We start from the raw sequence: 19,363 nt of genomic DNA, 5'->3' as shown, positions 1-19,363 counted from the left end.
ATTTGAAAGTTAAATTTTGCAGTGCAGGTACATTCTTGTGTACTTTTGCAGTTGGCTATGTAAAAACAATATCTTGAACATTAAACATTCCAGAACAATGACTAATAGTATATTAAGTACTCTACCAAGGTAATAAGCATTTTACTAGGTTATTTCTTCCATATAAGGAAGAAAATTAAGCCCAGAGAAAGCCACATTTTTGTAGTCTTTTATTAGACTTAATACTATATATAAATGGCTTCTCTTGGATTTATATTGTCTATATATCTAGACAAAGTTCTCCAAACTTTTTCTATATGATTAAAAAAGAATTTTGATAGGCTTGTGATGTAGAAGTCATTGTTCGAATTCATTTTTACAAATGTTGTATGTTACATTTGATTTTTCCTGTGTTTATATTGCTTCATAAAAATTACTCTGAATGCAAATAATACTAACCCCATTTTTGAGGGGTAAATATTTACAAATTCAAATTGATTTTTATTTTTTTTCTTATTGAATCCAAATATATACAGTGGTATATTAAGTTTTGAGAAAACGCTTGAATTTTGATAATTTCTGCATAAATATACTCAAATGTTGTCTGTTCCCCATACAACTAGATCAAAGATGTCAAATTCTCTGTGTCATGTTGCCATCACGTGATGTTTCATGACATTTTCCTCATTCATGGAGCTAGGGTGACACATCTGGCCTGCAGGCCACCAGTTTGACACCACTGAACTAGATAAAGAGAACCCAATTAAACAAATGTGTCAAAAACATTACATGTTAATTCATTTAATGAGGACTTTAGTGATTTTTAAAAAATCGTATCTTGTAATATTCTAAACAGTTCTATCCATTTTCTGTATAACGTTTATGATTTACTTAGCCTGGTAATGAAACATCCACAGGAAAATAAACAAGCAAAAAACTAAAAATGTAACCATTAAACACTAATGTATACGCTAATATTGGAACATAACACAGCCCTTTATCATACACATAACATCAGTATTTCCAACCATTCTTTATGGGTTTCTGTTTCTAGGCTCTTACCTAATTTTAATTACAGTCATGTGACAATCCTTTGAATGTGTTACAATTTGACAGTGCCCTTCCTATAATGTGGTGTCCAAAATTGAATGCAGTATTCCAGGTGTAGTCTGATGAATGAAGAAAGCAGAGGATCAGTGACTTCTTTCAATCTCACACTATATTTCTTTTGAAGCAGCCCAAGATTCCCCACCCCCCCAGCTGTCAGCATTCCAATTAACATTTAAGTTTAAATCAGAGTCCGAGGCAAAGACTTACTCAAAGTTGCAATTTATTCTTAAAGCCATCTTGGTATGTCTCTATGGAAACCTGGATCTGATTTCCCCAGGATTTCGCCTTCCGGGTTACAGTTTTCTGTCCCACACCCACAAGTTTGCCACATGGACCACAAATTTTCTGCAACTGGGTCCGTACACTCCCATCTTCTTCTGGCCCGGTGCTGACAAAAGACAACCTTGAAACTCTGAAATGAAATTATTTTGTCTACCTCTAACTCCTCATGCAACCGCTCCTCCCAATTCCCACAGCAAGAAAGATTCCAAAAGAACATAGCATAATATGGCAGGCCAAGACCTCCAAGCATTCTGGCTTCGGACTGACATCAGCTGTATCAGACTGATCTGCCAAGACACCCAGATCCTTTGTGAATATACTCCTGTCAGTATCATTCTTCCATCCTATATTCTTGCCTTTGATTTTTCCTAGGCAAATGTGGATCTTTCTGTTTTATTCCTATTTAAAGTCTTACTGATATCTGCCTTTTGTTACAGTTTATCACAATGTTCCTAAACCTTGAAACTGGCCTATACGTTATTTGCTACTTGTCCATGTTTGTGTCATCTGCAAATTTCATGGTTATATTTAACCTCTCGCATAATTCATAAATATGTTAAACAGCATGGGGCTTAGAATGGAGCAGGGGTGGGCTGTTGGGGGTTCGCAGGAGTTCAAGAAAACTTCTAGCTAAGATTCTTGCAGTTTGGAGAACCCCCAAATCCCACTTCTGGCTGGCCCTGCCTCCTCTGACCCACGTGGCCTGTTTTGGATGCAGGTAAATGCAGGACATGCTTGAAGGCTCAAGGAGGGGGCAGAGCCAGCCAGGAGTTTTCACCCTCCCAGAAGCTCGAAGAAAGACTCTGGAGCCCAGGGAGGGCATAAATTCTAACCCCCCCCCCCCGCCATGGTACAGGAGGCTGACTAGGCCACGTCCACCCAGCAAGTGGACAGAGAAACCCTTGCTAAGATTTTTGAAACCCACCCCTGAAATGGAGCTTATGGGATATCATTTGACTCTTTTTTTCCAGTCATTATCCTAGAGTCATTGGTACAGTCTCTTCTGCATCATCCATCCATCCATCCACCTACCCATCCTTTATCCTGTCTTTTTCACACACAGAGAGAGTCTAATGTTTCATCCTTCTTACTACAATCTCACAGGAGAATAAATCGGCATTACTTGTTTTAATAAATCTCAATTTTGTTTTCTACTAAACAATACATTTCTCCCTAAAAGTGGGCAAATCAATCTAATAGTCTGTTCCAGAGCTCTCTCTCCTCCCATTATTTGTGATTACCTAGTTCTCCGTACTGAAGGAGCGGGTCCAGCAGTCACATGGGTTGCTCATGTCCAATCCGGTGGAACTGAGCCTAGTATTAAAAAAGCTTGCCGGATCCGCCCCTTCCCCAGAATTCGCTCAGTTCGCATATCCTGCGGTTGTATTGTGATAGCTCGTTCAACATTCTAACACCTTCCCTTCGATCTTTTCCTTCAAAAGTAGTAAGAATTGTTTTATCATTATTATTTACTTGCACTAATAGCGCCAGCCGTTTGCGGCTCGGCTTTTTTCCTTTGGAGAAGTTGCGGTTTCGTTTTCCCCCGGCGGTTTTGCCGTGTACGATCCCCGCGGCCGCTTGTGGATTCTTTTAATCCTTTGGCCTGGAGGTTCTGGTGCAAGTATTAATCTATTGATTTATTGATTCTTTATTGTATATATAAATATTAAAGGGCTTAAGAATACCTCCTGCGGAGTGAGACGCCTCTATAGTCTCCTGGACTTAGTCGATCGCTTCCCCTTTAAGAAATTTTACGGAGCGATTTTTCGGCGCGAAGGCCTTCGCGCCCTTTTTAAATCTAGGCCTCTCGTGTTGGCCTCCTGCCAGCCGCGTAGGCCTCAGTCCACCGCGTGGATCCCGGAGCGGGCCTTGGGGGTCCCAGGCTAAATTCTCCACCGGCTAAGCCTCCAACCAGAGTGCCTTGGTTTACTTAATTAATAAGTTTAGGGAGGCTGGCCCCGCTGGATCTGGGGACACGAACTCTGGGTTTGCCCAGATTGTCCTCAAGTCTCAGCAGCTTCGAGGCCTCGAAGCAGGATCCATTCCTCTTGGGAAGTCCTTGAAATTCTTCTCCTTATTTATTCAGTTATTGGGTCAGCCTTGTCTTCTGTTAATTGTCAGACTATGGCTACCTTTCCCAAGAGAGGCACAACTAAAGGTCCCAGAGAGGCCAGGCCTACAGGCGATGAGATTACTAGTATCCCCCAGGCCTCTTCCTCCTCTTCTCCAGGGGCCCGCCCCTCGACCAAGGTCACCAGGGCCGAGAAGAGAAGGGACCTAGCCCTACAAAGAATCCATGACAAATCAGCTAAACGTTTGAAAGTGCAGGCCCAAGTAATCAGTAGTCAAGACCCCCCAGAGGCTGCTAGTCTACCTCCTTCTGGGGTCCCTGTGTTATCTCTGGATGAGCCTAACCTAGACAGACCCCAACCTAACCTATGGGGCATAGGTCCAGAGGAACCAGATATTATTGAAGATTCCCCCCAGCCAGGATCTTCCCAGGCCTTTAGGGATTCTTCTGCCATCCCTGCTGATATTTCCAGTTTACCTCCTGAGTTCCAATCTATTTTTGCTGTGTTGTCTAAGGCCATTGATGCCAAACTCTCCACCATCAATGAGCTTCCCTTACCTCCTCCTCCTTCTCGTCCCTCCCGCCCCTTGGGTTCTTCCCCAGCGGTTAGAGCTCCTATTCAGGATGATTCAGATTCCTCTCAGGACGAATATGAGGATATGGAGGATGATGAGGATCCTTTTCAAGGCCTATCAGATGATGAGGAATCCCAAATAAAGGTTCCTTCTCCAATTACCATTTTTCCTTCTCAATTATTCAAATCTCTCCTCCTCAAAGCTAGGATTTCTACGGGATTAGCGGCCCAGGAGAAACAAGCCTCCACTTCCACTGATCCCCCGGAGGAGAATTTACCTTACTTCACAGAGGAACAGGAGGATAACGAGGTAATTCCTATGCCTAAATTGTTTAAAGATGCTTTACTCAAACAGTGGGATTTCCCAGCCTCTGGCCTTAATCCCTCCACCAAGGACAGAAAGTTGTACAAACTTTCCTCTTCTTATGAAGAGCTTCTATCCTTTCCCAAACCGGATGAACCTGTCAAAATCCTTCACTCGGCAGCGGCTGTGCCAGGCGAGGCGGAGGAAGTCCTCCGCCCAGAGGACAAGCGCATTGAACAAATGCTCAAAAGAGGATTCACCGCAGATTCCTGGGCCATTAAAAGTTCTGCAGCGGCTTCCTTTTTCTCCAGAGCCATGCTGCTGTGGCTTCGCCAACTTCAACAGCATATTCCTCCCGATGACTTGAGAGGTCAACAAGACTTCAACAAGGTCTTTGCAGCTGCCCAGTACGTGGCTGATGCCACCTTGCAATCTACTAGATTTTCTGCTAAGTCTATTGCAGCTTCTACAACGGCAAGAAGACTCCTATGGATTCGCCCTTGGCAAGCGGGAGTACGCCAGAAGTGGCAGTTATCCCAGGGACCCTTAAAGCGCGACCTTCTCTTCGGTGATCTTCTGGATCCACTCCTCACGGAAACCACGGACAAGAAGAAGGTTTTGGGTCCAACCACAAAAAAGGTTACCAAAACGCAGTCCTTTCGTCGCCCAGGGCGCCAACAAGATCAAACGGCTTCCTATCAGAGATCTCCAGGTCAGTATTCCCCCCGCTTTCGTTCCCAAGGTAGGAACTCCAGGGGTAGAGGTTTTCGCTTCCAAAGGGGAGCTTCCTCTAACAGGGCTTCAAAAAAACCTAGATGGTAATCTCTCCTCTATTCCCATAGGGGGTCGCCTAGCCCATTTCGCCTCTAATTGGCGTCTCACCTCCAAGGACCCCTGGGTCATTGACACTGTTCAAACAGGCCTTCTTTTAGAATTTATTTCTCCTCCCCCTAAACGTTTTATTTCCTGCCCTTCTCCCAGGTCCTCCTCAGATTGTAATCGTATGGAGGAGGCCATTTCTCATCTATTGTCCATCAGAGCCATTCAACCGGTTCCTTCCGGTCAGAAGGGCCAAGGTTTTTACTCCATCCTATTTATGGTTCCAAAGTCATCTGGAGGTTGGAGAGCTATTTTGGATTTAAAGAAACTAAACCTATTCATCAAATATAGGAAGTTTAAGATGCACTCCTTATCTTCTATTCTGGCCGCCATTCACACGGGAGATTTCATGGTCTCCTTAGACCTCACTGAGGCCTACCTTCACATTCCTATAGCCAAATGCCACAGAAAATTTTTACGTTTTTCCTTTCAAGGCAGGCATTTCCAGTATAGGGCGATGCCATTTGGCCTTTCCTCGGCCCCTCGGGTCTTTACAAAGCTCTTGGGGTCCCTGGCGGCCTATATCCGGGCGTCTCCCATCCACATTTTATGTTATCTTGATGATATTTTGATTCATGGGAACTCCCTAGAGAAAGTAAAAACAGACCTTTCTATCACCATGTCAGTCCTTCAGGACCATGGTTTCTCCATCAACTTTGAAAAAAGCCACCTCCAACCTTCCACATCCATTTCTCACCTGGGTTCCATTATCGATTCAGAATCCTCCCAGGTTTTTCTCTCTCCCGAGAGAAAACTCAGTATAGGGGAGTTAATTTCTAACATTTTATCTAATTCTTCAGTATCCATAGTAACTCTGTCTTCCCTTTTGGGGAAGATGGTGTCATGCATAGGCATTATTCCCTGGGCTCGCCTTCATGCTAGGGAACTCCAGTGGCTCCTATTACCCTTTCAGAGATCGGGGCACAGCAACTCAAATCGGCGCATTGTCATCCCGCCAAGGGTTCGCAGATCCTTCAAGTGGTGGAAGTCTCCGGCCATGGACAAAGGATCCCCGTTCAGGTGCCCGGATCAATTTGTCATCACCACAGATGCCAGTCTATCGGGATGGGGCGCCCACGCCCAGGGGATGATAGCCCAGGGCACGTGGTCCCCGGAGGAAGCTTCCAGGCCAATCAATTGGCTAGAGTTAAGAGCCGTTTCCCTGGCTCTGAAGCATTTCTCTCCTCGCATTCCCAACCGGCACGTTCTCATTCTCACCGACAACATTGCCACAAAAAGCCATATTTGCAGACAGGGGGGCACGAGATCCAAGGCTCTCATGAGGGAGGCCCTCAAGTTAGGCCTTTGGGCGGAAAAACATCTTCGGTCGCTCCTAGCCGACCACATCTCGGGGAGCCTCAACGTCCAGGCGGACTGGCTATCTCGAGCAACGATAGACCCAGGAGAGTGGAACCTCCATCAGGATCTGTTCCATCAAATCAGCCTCAGATTCGGCCTACCAGTCCTGGATCTCTTCGCGACCAATGCAAACGCCCAACTCCCTCGCTTCTTTTCCAGATTTCCATCCCCGGGAGCGGAAGCAATCAATGCCCTCCGGAGTCCATGGCCCCCAGGCCTACTCTACGCATTTCCTCCAATTCCAATTCTCCCGGACGTGATTCACAAGGTCCTCACCGAGAGGGCCCGAGTAATCTTAATCGCCCCTCATTGGCCCCGCCGGCCCTGGTTCGCGGATCTCCAACAGCTGTCCGTCCAGGACCCTTGGCGACTCCCCGTTTCGGGGGATATGCTGCGGCAGGGGGCCTCATTCCATCCAGACCCGGAGTGGTTCCACCTCACCGCCTGGCTGTTATCAGGAGAGACTTAGAACTGCGTGGCCATGACCCCGATTCAGTGGAGGTCATCTTAAAGGCCAGAAGGGGTTCGACCAATCGAATCTACGACCACACGTGGTCCAAGTTTCACCAGTGGTGTCTACAGGAAGGTCTCTCCCCTCTGTGCATCCCCATACACAGAATTATTTCCTTCCTTATGCAAGGCTTCCATAAGGGACTTTCCACCAGCACCCTCCGGCGTCATCTGGCAGCCATCTCATCTGTCCTAGGGGGTCCCCGCAGACAGCCTCTCCGATCCTTCCCTGAAGTCCAGGAATTCCTCAAGGGCATAGCCAACCTCAGACCTTCCAAGGTCCACAGGTATCCATCCTGGGATTTGCCACGGGTTCTCCATTCCCTCACGCAGGCACCATACGAACCCCTAAAATCGGCGTCCCTCAGGTACCTATCCTTTAAGGTAGCATTCCTGGTGGCTATTACCTCTGCCAGACGCATTTCGGAGCTGGCTGCCCTCTCAATCAGGCAGGACCTTTGTCAATTCCATCAGGACAAGGTAGTCTTGCGACTGGACCCCACCTTCTTACCCAAGGTCAGTTCCATGTTCCACAGATCTCAGGATATTGTCCTACCTTCCTTCTGCCTCCAACGAGACCATCCCTTGGCAATTAGATGGCACACCCTGGATCTCATCAGAGCGCTGAGAATCTATATCCAACGTACAGGACCCTTTCGGAGGTCAGAAGCACTTTTTATAGCCTATCACCCCAGAGTCATGGGGGCCAAAGTGTCTTCAACAGTAATAGGCCGTTGGATCAGAGGGACTATATCTAAGGCCTATGAGTCGGCCTCCCTCTCAGTTCCAAGGAACATCACAGCGCATTCCACCAGGAGCGCAGCCACCTCGGCCGCCTGGGCGACTCAAGCCCCGTTGGAGGAGGTCTGCAAAGCAGCCACTTGGGCCTCGCCAAATTCCTTCATCAGGCACTACAAGATTGATTTTTACGCTTCAGCGGACGCTGCCTTCGGCAGAAGGGTACTCCAATCCGTTATCTCACACGATAGCAATCTAATCCCACCCTAGGGACCATCTATTGGGTATGTCCCATGTGACTGCTGGACCCGCTCCTTCAGTACGGAGAATAGGCGTTGATTGCTTACCTGAACGCCTCTTCTCGTACGGTGAGCGGGTACAGCAGTCACTTCCCGCCCTTGTATGTGTCTTCTTTACCTTTCTATACCTTCTTTCTCTAACAATGAGAGTTGAACACTACAGAGCTTCACAGCTGAGCCTAGTCTATGGATTCGCGAATTCTGGGGAAGGGGCGGATCCGGCAAGCTTTTTTAATACTAGGCTCAGTTCCACCGGATTGGACATGAGCAACCCATGTGACTGCTGTACCCGCTCACCGTACGAGAAGAGGCGTTCAGGTAAGCAATCAACGCCTATTTTCTTTTTATTTTCCGTTACTCTTAGTCATGTAATTTCTAGAGTAAAATGCATAATGGAAGATAAAAATTATGCGTTTGAAGTCTGAGAGCTCAAAATATAATAGAATGTGCCTAACTGATAGTATATAATATACGGTACCTCCATAGTGATTACGTCCATAATCGATTTCCTATGCATTCCCTCAGTTCACACATATTACCATGCTTTAATTTCTTTTTTAAAATAATATTTTGATTCCCAAACTAGCATCATTTTCTTTCATAGTTTGCCATTACTTTTAGCCCTTGAATGCTTTTCATTATTGTTTATCAGTGAACTGGAAAAACAAATCCTCTTGTATCTTCTTCAGTCTTTTGTAAATAAAACAATTTTAGGGACCTTTCCATCCTGGTTAAGGTTGTCAGTCTACTAGCAGAGATCCAGGTATTTAAAGTTTACCATTATTATGTTTTGCCTTCATAAAAATTCTGGGAAGCATTGTCTGGTCAGTAAGGACATTGTCCAAATTATGTGCCTAATTTGGTGATCAGTAGCACATCTCTGTAATATAACCTTTTTTTGTTTTCTAATTTCTTGTATATTGAAGAATTGCTTCAAGTTTTGCACAAGAGGAGCATTACCTGGTTATTTATTAAAATAACCTGATTCCCCTCCCCCCCAAATATTCTTCTATTTTAAGAGTAATCTTTACTTTATTTAATGGATATTTAAAGTAGCAGCATCTTTTTTACGGGCTCATGCTTTAAGAAAAAGCAGAGATCTGTGCTTGATCTTGAGTGAGCTCTGAAACATTTCTTGCAAATAATTTCTGCTGTATGTTTTGGTTTAATTTGAGAGAATGTCAACAGTTATTTGTAAAAACTAAAAAAATGGAAGCTACAGAGTCAAAATAAGGGAAATGTTAATATAATATTTTATTAATGTAGTATTTATACACATAGAAGTAGAAATATAATATTTTAAATTCCTTGCTGCTATCTGGAGGTTTTCTGAAATTTGACAGTTGAGATCTGGTAGCCCAGAATGTATTTAATATGAAAATATTAATATATGGCACTAAAGAAGTTAAAATCTGACAGGAGATGAATAATAGAAATTTTTGTTTTCCATTTTTGTAGGTTGCTGCTAACACTCCCAGCATTTACTCTCAGGAACTGTTTCAGCTTTCTCAGTATCTTCAGGTAATAATATATGTAAAGTTCTGCATAAACTCATAAGCATCACACTTATAAAACTATATTATAAAATTTAAATAAGAGCTTTAATATGATAGTTAATGTAGTTGATGTTCTGACAATAGAACTTGAAAGACTGCTAATCTAAGACCCCAGGTGCACAGCCAAATAATAGCATAGCATTAATCATGGTTTGTCAAATTATATTAATCTAAACATGTAGCTATCATGTTAATAACTACAGTGATAAAATGGAAGCATTCCAGTCTCCCCCTTGCTGGTTACATTTTCAAAGTAATGCATAGTATGTGACTTGTTGTTTGAGGGACTGTCTCTTTTCTTCTTGATGGATACATCTAGCGATCCTATCAGATTCAGCAGAGAGGGTATGTGGGTCCCATCTAGTGGGGTATTTCATCTGATGGGACTCAAGAGAAGAGCCTTTTCTGGCATGGCATCCACCAAGTTTAGATTGGGCCTGACTTTACTGATTTCCCAGAAATCCCTTAAAACCTGGTTTTGCTATTGGGCCAGGAAATCTCATGGAAACATGAAATCTTAAAATAGCTGTATTGTCTCTAAGATTTTGATTACGCTTTCATGTATTTTATGTGCATAATTTTTAAATGGTTAAATATTTTCTAACATTTTGTTGCAATTGTTGGGCTCTCTTTGGTTTTGCTATTTTAATTGTGTTAGCCCCCTAGACATGTATTTGAAATGGGTGGCTTTATAAATTCAATAAAATACTTTTTAAAAATGATCTCCATATTAATGTCTTTAAAAGGGTATTACATTTCTGCTTTCTTTTGGTGGAATCCAGGTAGTGGTTATATATTGGTCTAGCAGCTATTTATTGTAGTTGAAATCATAAAACCATAAAGTTTTGTTTCATTTCGTGCTAATTTTAAGGATAAATTCAAAGTATTATTATCGAAATGGCCTGTAGAAAAGAAGAGAGTGACATATGCCATCTAGTGGCTGTAATCCTTTCAGAGGAAATGGTTATTATTTTCAGAGTGGTCACATTTGATACCTGAACTGCTTTTTCCCCCTTGTAGTAGAAATAGGCTGATATATTTTTAATTATTAACATGAAATGTTTACAGCAAAAGGAACACAAATATTTTAAAATGGCCCAAGCTTAAGTTATACATATATATTAGGACTCATATATCAGCAATTTACAATTTCCTTAAACCACCCGTATCTTTCCCTGGGTTGTTAGTCTATTGACTGCCCAGTTCCAGTGGATTCCAGGGCTGTGCTGTTGTCTTGCACAGCTAGAAGTCATAATGATTATATTGAGCTTTAGCATGTGTAAGGTATTTTGAATCTATGAAGCAAATTAAAATAGTGTATCCATTGTATTGAAGTTATTTTGATCATTATACTAAATAGAGGAAAAAGAAAAGCTGTTACCAAGATGATACTTATTACTATCTCCAGCGATGCTTATGCAGATAATTATGGGTATGCTGAAAAACAGTTAGGTATATGCTGAAATTGTCATTGCAGCATTTTTGCACAAAAATACTGTGTTTCTGAATATCATGTCACATAAGATTGATTATATAAAATGGATGTCTCTATAGATGTCATATATGATGTTACCTGCTTATTAGAAAGATGGGGACTTTTCATAGCTGAAAAAAACCTGTTCATGTGCAAAGTATTTGAAACCAACCAGAAAAGAAACTATGTATTTTAGGCATGAGCAGTGCGTTCTAAAAGACAACATTCCCATTTCAAACTCTTACTTTTAATTTTTTCCTTAAAGTAAACATCGTAAATATATAAAAGAGAAAGTTAAAACAATATTCATGCAGAATTTTAAATATTGAATAATGTTATAATTTGCTGCTGTTAAAACTAAAGAGTTTTTGTTGTTGGTTGTTCAATGCAGGAGGCCTTACATAGGGAACAAATGTTAGAACAGAAGTTGGCCACCTTACAGCGGTTGCTAGCTGTTACACAAGAGGCATCAGACACAAGCTGGCAGGTATTCTCTCCCCTTCCATTCCTCTTTTCATTACCTAAATAGCATATTTGCTTATTTATTAAAATCACAGAGTTCTGCTTATTAATTTAAACTTTGTAGTGATATTATGTGAATTTGCATTGTTAATATTGTTTCTATGGTATTGCCGGTATTGATTTAAGGATATGTCTGGATTTCTTTTTTAACAGGCTTTGATAGATGAAGATAGACTTCTATCAAGGTTAGAGGTTATGGGAAACCAGTTACAAGCTTGTTCAAAAGTAGGTTGCATAATCAGTTAAAATATCTAGCATTTGGGAACGTCTAATATGAAAATATTTATTATTTGTTTAGTGGCAAACACAAGAAGACCCTTGCTAATTTAGTCCAAAGATCTATCTGTTCCCTTTTCCCATAGTGACTACGTAAGTGCTTCTGAAAGATTTACATGCAAAGAATGAAATATTTCCATACTATGCTGTCTTCCCTTTAGCAACTGTTATTAAATATCGCAGCATCTCTGAATATGGAGGTTTATCAGTAAAAATGCCTAATATTCCCTAATAGATATTTCCTGTTTAATAGTTAGTTTTAATCATTTTAAATCCATCCAAACCTGTGAGTATCATCATTTCCAGTCACCATTTGCCATACTAACAGAAGTATTCATATGAAGTTGAGCTTAAAGATCCTGTTCCTGTTTCAGTATTTTGTATTTACTCTGATATTTTAATTGTAAGCCACTTTAAATTATGTTGTAATAATGAAGAGTTTGAGTCAAAACAGCCTCACTATCTGAAATGACTTGTCCCTGGTGATGAACAACTCCTGAAAGATTAGGTCTTCTTGCTGCCATTCCCACACCCCTTAGTTACAAACCATCTTCTCCCATTACCACCAACCTTTTGGAGACCAGAAGAAGGCTGAAGGAGAAACCCTTGCTTTGGTCTGGCTAAATGTCAGAGAGAGAAACCAAACAAACTCTGGGAATTGGTAATTTAGCTCAACCCTGGTATGCTGGAAGGTCACCAGCTATATCCAGGATTGACAGAGAAATCAGCTTTATTAAAGGTTCCCAGAGAAGTTAAGGTTTCACATACACAACACATAGTTAAAATGAGATAAAACCACTCTGTCATTATACTATTATAGCTAAAGCCAAATCATTTCCAATCTTACTAAGGTAATACTTCTCATCCAGGACTCCAATCAACTCTCTTACCCTCTCTCTAGTCTTCCAAACCCTTTCATTTTCTTTTTTGGAAATTTCCCCTTCATATCAATTGGTAATCCTAATTATTCAGATACTTTTCATATATACAAATATGTAGTTTAGGATAATTTATCTCATAAATGAATAAGTCTAATGTTCTTTTTAAAATTGAGTTATCTTTAGTTTTAGGACCTGGGTAGAGAATAGACCATACTTTAGATCACATTTATGCAGCAGTATTGAAAACTCAAACTACACTACACTAGAAACATAGAAAAATAGAAGACTGACGGCAGAAAAAGACCTCATGGTCCATCTAGTCTGCCCTTATACTATTTCCTGTGTTTTATCTTAGGATGGATATATGTTTATCCCAGGCATGTTTAAATTCAGTTACTGTGGATTTACCAACCACATCTGCTGGAAGTTTGTTCCAAGGATCTACTACTCTTTCAGTAAAATAATATTTTCTCATGTTGCCTTTGATCTTTCCCCCAACTAACTTCAGATTGTGTCCCCTTGTTCTTGTGTTCACTTTCCTATTAAAAACACTTCCCTCCTGAACCTTATTTAACCCTTTAACATATTTAAATGTTTCGATCATGTCCCCCCTTTTCCTTCTGTCCTCCAGACTATACAGATTGAGTTCATTAAGTCTTTCCTGATACGTTTTATGCTTAAGACCTTCCACCATTCTTGTAGCCCGTCTTTGGACCCGTTCAATTTTGTCAATATCTTTTTGTAGGTGAGGTCTCCAGAACTGAACACAGTATTCCAAATGTGGTCTCACCAGCGCTCTATATAAGGGGATCACAATCTCCCTCTTCCTGCTTGTTATACCTCTAGCTATGCAGCCAAGCATCCTACTTGCTTTTCCTACTGCCCGACCACACTGCTCACCCATTTTGAGGCTGTCAGAAATCACTACTCCTAAATCCTTCTCTTCTGAAGTTTTTGCTAACACAGAACTGCCAATGCAATATTCAGATTGAGGATTCCTTTTCCCCAAGTGCATTATTTTACATTTGGAAACATTAAACTGCAGTTTCCATTGCTTTGACCATTTATCTAGTAAAGCTAAATCATTTACCATATTACAGACCCCTCCAGGAATATCAACCCTATTGCACACTTTAGAGTCATCGGCAAATAGGCAAACCTTCCCTACCAAACCTTCCCCTATGTCGCTCACAAACATATTAAAAAGAATAGGACCCAGAACAGACCCTTGTGGCACACCGCTTGTAACCTGTCTCTGCTCAGAATACTCGCCATTAACAATAACTCTCTGATGTCTATGCTTCAGCCAGCTTGAAATCCACTGAACTATCCAGGGATTAAGTCCAATCTTCACTAATTTATCTATCAGCTCTTTATGTGGAACCGTATCAAAGGCTTTGCTGAAGTCCAGATAGGCAATATCCACGGCACCACCTTGATCCAACACCTTTGTGACATAGTCAAAGAAATCAATGAGATTAGTCTGACATGATTTGCCTTCAGTAAAGCCATGCTGATTTGGGTCCAATAAGTTATTGTTTTTTAGGTACTGATTTATCCTCTTTTTGAGTAGAGTCTCCATCATTTGAACTATAACTGATGTGAAGCTAACTGGCCTGTAGTTACCAGCTTCTCTACTGCCCTTCTTGTGGATAGGCACAACACTGGCCATTCTCCAATCCTCAGGAACATCTCCTGTTAACAGGGATTGGTTAAACAAATCAGTCAGGGGGGTAGCAAGGACAGATCTGAGTTCTTTAAGAACTGTGGGGTGGATGCCATCTGGACCCATTGCCTTATTTATCTTTAATCGTTCAAGTTCTTCTAAGACATCGGCTTCTAAGATCACTGGAGCCGAATCCGTACAGCTGGAAGCAATGCTATATCCCTCTATAGTATTATTATGTAAGGTGTCTTTTGAGAAAACTGAACAGAAGTAGCTATTGAAATGGTCAGCGATCTCCTTATTCCCATCAATGCATGTATTATTCCAGGTACTAAGCTTCGTGATGTTGCAGTTTTTCTTCTTCCTATCGCTAATATATCTGAAGAAGGTTTTATCCCCCTTCTTTACAGATTTGGCAATTTTTTCCTCTTTTGAGACTTTAGCAGCATGTATTATCTGTTTCGCCTCCTTCTGTCTCATTTTATACACCTCCCTATCAGCTATACTTCCAGACTCTTTATACCTCCTGTAGGCAGCCTTTTTTTCATTGACTATAGCCCTTACATCATTGCTAAACCATAGCGGTTTCTTCTTCCTTTTACTAATTTGTAACTACCACTGTACAAAAATTGAAATTATTTTACATAAAATAGAAAGTTGAGATTAGATGTACGCAGTTCAATACATTCTGATTGTTTAATATTTGTATGTAAAGAAGAATGGAGTGATTTATGTTATAGCAGTTTTAAAATTTTCAGCCATAATTAAGATAATCAAATAATGCACTGCTGATTTAATCATTAATTCAAATAGAGTTTTCTCTTTCTACAACTTACATTTGAAGTAACATTTGGACTTACGCATCAGAAACAAAAAAACAAAAAAACAAAGGAATAAGCACATTTTACTATAAGCAAATCAGAGAAAATCAGTTAAAAACACCTCATGTATCAGTTCAGTCATATAATTGTAATAGAAACAATATATGATTTAATCTTAATGCCTCCAAGAAGTCATATTCTGATGTTCGGCTATATCCAGGGAAACTGGTTGTTTTGGTGTTTATTAGGTTACTAACTCCAATGCTCTCATAGAATGGAAGACAATGGTAGAGAGAGAGAAAATTATCACACAGAGTCCTATAACATTATTATTATTATTTATTGTTTTGATTCTGAGTTTCAGAAAACATTATGGACTAGTGCAGATCTAACATTGTAGAGAAACTGGGAATATATATTTCTCTTTCATTCTTGTTTACTAGTTAATTATAACCTTTTCAATTTAAAATTAAGGAAAATTCAAATACATGTTAATTATGGTTAACTTTAAACTTAATTAGCATTCATTTAATCCAAATGAATTAGGATTACATATAATTCAATTAGAATTCAAAATTACAAGTAACATTACTCTGTATTCAAATTTAGGTTCATTGAAATCTATGTTAACATTAATAGCAGTTAAGTCTGTGTTGATATTTTTCTTAATCAGATTTAAGAAGTGTTTATTTTTCTGTCAAATTTCTACACTGCCCATCTCATTTATGTAATTACTTCTAGATTTAAAAGTATATATTTGAGAGGAGCAGGAACTTACAGTGTATTCTTAACATTGATTGCTGATATTTAAACATGTTTAAGGAGAAGTCAGTATTATGTGTATACCATTATGTTTAGCCTGTTTTCATAGTTTTTTAAATAAGTGACAAATACATGGGAATTTGAAGATTTTATTCCTTGGATAAACCTTTTAAATGAAGTTTCCAAAAGGATCATATATTTTATATTTATAACATTGAGAATATAAACAAATACATTTTATAACATTAAAAATATAAACAAATATATGGGGTTATATAAGAATTATGGCCTTAAAATCTCTGCTATGTTATATTTCAGAATCAAACAGAAGACAGTTTACGAAAGGAACTTATAGCATTACAAGAAGACAAGCATAATTATGAGACAACAGCCAAAGAATCCCTGAGGCGGGTCCTTCAGGAAAAAATTGAAGTGGTCAGAAAACTCTCAGAAGTAGAGGTATTTTACTAATTACATTTTGCTAGATTTTTAAAATATATGAATACAGTGTTGAGATCCTACAAGTAAATTTTAGTGTGTTTACTTTTCATAGCAATTTGTTTGATTTGTGTTTGTGTTGAAAATTCTAGAATGCTCGGGAGATTTTTCTATCATACGATTTTCAATTCAGTTGTTAGTGCTCCCAGAAAATATTGGCTCTTTATGTTGGGCTTATATGGCCTCTGATTTTAATTGTTTTTCTATTTAGGTAAATACATTCAAATCCTTCATTTATTTTTATGTATTTAATCTTTCACAGTCACGGGATTGCTGTTAATTCTTAGGATTGATCAGATCAGAATACAGTATGCTAAGACCTTCCAGTGAACAAGTTGGGTGTTTTGGGGTGGTGGTGGTGAGGATAGGGAGCACATCAAGTCTACAAAGATATTTGTCTGCAAGATTGTTTCAGTCAGATAATTATGCAAGCAGTACTTAGCTCTGTGTACAAGATAGGCTTTCAGTTCTCCTCTCCCTCTTAGAATATGCATTTGTTAGAAATATACATTTCCAACAAATGTGTATTGATTTATGGCCTAAGTGCTACTTTGAGTCTACCTATTTGTCTGCAGTAATATTACAGTTTGCCTTGCTGTACTAAATACAGCATATTTATGATATTAAACATCCCAGAGTTTTCAGTTTAAACTTAACTGTTCTGGCTAGTCCAACTTTGTTATTTTCTGCTTTCAGTTCTTTTCCAGCCTGTAGATATCTTTGGTGGGTAGACAGATTGCATGCTGCTTTGCTCTTTTACCTTTTACAAAGGTTGTAAATTTATATACATACATTCTAAAAAATTAGGATATTACATTATGCATGAATTGTTACCATCAATTTTGGATGGTATACCTTGGCAAAGGAATGAATTTCTTGGAAAATTACAGTAATTCTTGATTGCAAAAGTTAGATCACAAAATAACTTTCCTCTTTAAAGTGCAGTTTCTTTTCTTTCTCCTTGCAGCGAAGTTTAAGTAACACGGAAGATGAATGTACTCACTTGAAAGAAATGAATGAACGGACTCAGGAAGAATTGCGGGAATTAGCTAACAAATACAATGGAGCTGTAAATGAAATCAAAGATCTTGCTGACAAACTAAAGGTAGAAATTAACACTTTTTATTTATTATGCTATAACAATTAATCAATGAGCACAGACTAGGAATATGGCCACAGGTAGGATTAAAAAAAAAATTATTACCAGTGCTGTTGCCCTGCCTTCGTGGGCATGGCTTGGTGTTCATGTGACTGGGTGGGTGTGGCCAACTCCACATCACTGAAGTAGAGGCCTCGACCTGCTTGCCTGGCATCCCGAGCTCTTCTGATCTTTGTTTATTAATTTGTCTACTACTACAGTGTCTGGTTAATTAATGCCTACCTGTCTTTTTGGATCCAGACCTCTCACAGATTCTTAGCTCTATTATTCTCCACTATCTTCTCCACAAACTCCTTGATGACTGGTTGGAGAATTCTGGGAGTTAGTCCCAGAGGTGGGTTCCTCCTAGTTCACACCAGTTCACCCAAACCAGTATGAAGCCACTGTTGATGTCACAATGATGTCACGGAACCGGTTCAGTTAGTGCCAGTCCTTGGGCAGTGCTATCTTTTTTTAAAAAAATACCCCCCCCCCCCTTTTTTTCCTGCACATGTGCTGAAGCCAAGTTTCTGGCACTGTGCATGCATCACTACCTTGTTTTTGCCCCTCCCCCCATTTTTTACTGGTTTTTGCCTCTGTGCATGCTCGCCCTGACTCACCTTCACCACGTACATCCACAGAACTGCTGCCTACTGCCTACCCACAAGTAAGCATTTGTGCTAGCCTACTCCCCTTCCCCACTGGGCCAGTGTCTCCCAAAGGCTGCAGGGAGTGGGGGGGACAGAAGGCAGCCTGGCAACTTCGCACAGTGCTTAGAAGCCTCCTGTCCCTGGCCAGTGTCTCCTGAAGGCTGTGGGAATGGGTGGGGTGGGGTGGGGGAGAGGGCAGCTTTCCAGGCCAGTGGCTTCTTCCTGCCCCTCATCAGCATCCCTGAAACCCCCTCCTTGCCGTCACTGTCCTACTACCCTGTTCTTCTGCCACTGCCCTCTCCTGCATTAGGGAGGGTCAGGCTTGTTAATTAATTAATTAATTAATTAATTAATTAATTAATTAGTATGCCACCCCTCTCTGTAGACTCGTGGTGGCTCACAACAACTCGGGGCAGCTCACAACATCAGGGCGGCTCACAACAGGCTTGGCGCAGGAGCCAGGCCGCATGGATCTTTGTTGGGTTGGCCTGAATTGCATGCTTCGGGGGAGATGACAAGAGTTGGATTAGGCTTCCCAGGAATCCTATGAGGACTTGAAACTTGAGCAGGTGATCCCGCTGGTCAGACCAACCAGCCGGACAAGCAGTGGGCAGCTGAAAATGGTGTGGAGGTGTGGGCGAGGGCTGGCAGGGGTGAGGGGGTGTATCACATGGGAGGCTCCCTATAGTTCCTCAGCTCGTCTGGGCTGCAGCTGAATCTGTGGCCGTGAGCTAGAGGTAGCACAACGCGTGACTTGGAGCATGATAACTTTGCCCTCCCCGAGTGCTGGACTCTATAGTTGCCATTGCCCCTGGCTTGTCTGGTTCACCTCCGGCTGGCTCCATGCTCTTGTGGGCTAGCATGAGAGTGGCTCTCCAGGAGCTCAGCAATAAAAACACTGAAAAGTTCTGCAAGTGCTTTCAACTATTATTGTGCACACAATAATCCAAATACAGTGATCCCTCGAGTTTCGCGTCCTCGAGCATCGTGAAAGGGCTATATCGCGAGTTTTCA

General features: G+C 40.9%; 1 protein-coding gene across 29 annotated transcripts in view; it reads left to right on the top strand.

The window, feature by feature from the left end:
- Positions 1–19,363, top strand: part of SLMAP (sarcolemma associated protein) — a 102,392-nt gene that overhangs the window by 34,036 nt on the left and 48,993 nt on the right. For all 29 annotated transcript variants that reach the window (XM_070738449.1, XM_070738436.1, XM_070738441.1 and 26 more), the window contains exons 6-10: positions 9,564–9,626; positions 11,527–11,622; positions 11,811–11,882; positions 16,382–16,522; positions 17,529–17,666. In XM_070738449.1, the coding sequence (XP_070594550.1) occupies positions 9,564–9,626; positions 11,527–11,622; positions 11,811–11,882; positions 16,382–16,522; positions 17,529–17,666 (510 nt within the window). The remainder of the gene's footprint in view (positions 1–9,563; positions 9,627–11,526; positions 11,623–11,810; positions 11,883–16,381; positions 16,523–17,528; positions 17,667–19,363) is intronic.

Source organism: Erythrolamprus reginae, chromosome 2 (genome assembly GCF_031021105.1).
Source record: "Erythrolamprus reginae isolate rEryReg1 chromosome 2, rEryReg1.hap1, whole genome shotgun sequence".
NCBI lineage: Eukaryota > Metazoa > Chordata > Lepidosauria > Squamata > Dipsadidae > Erythrolamprus > Erythrolamprus reginae.
This window is presented reverse-complemented; position numbering and strand designations above follow the sequence as displayed.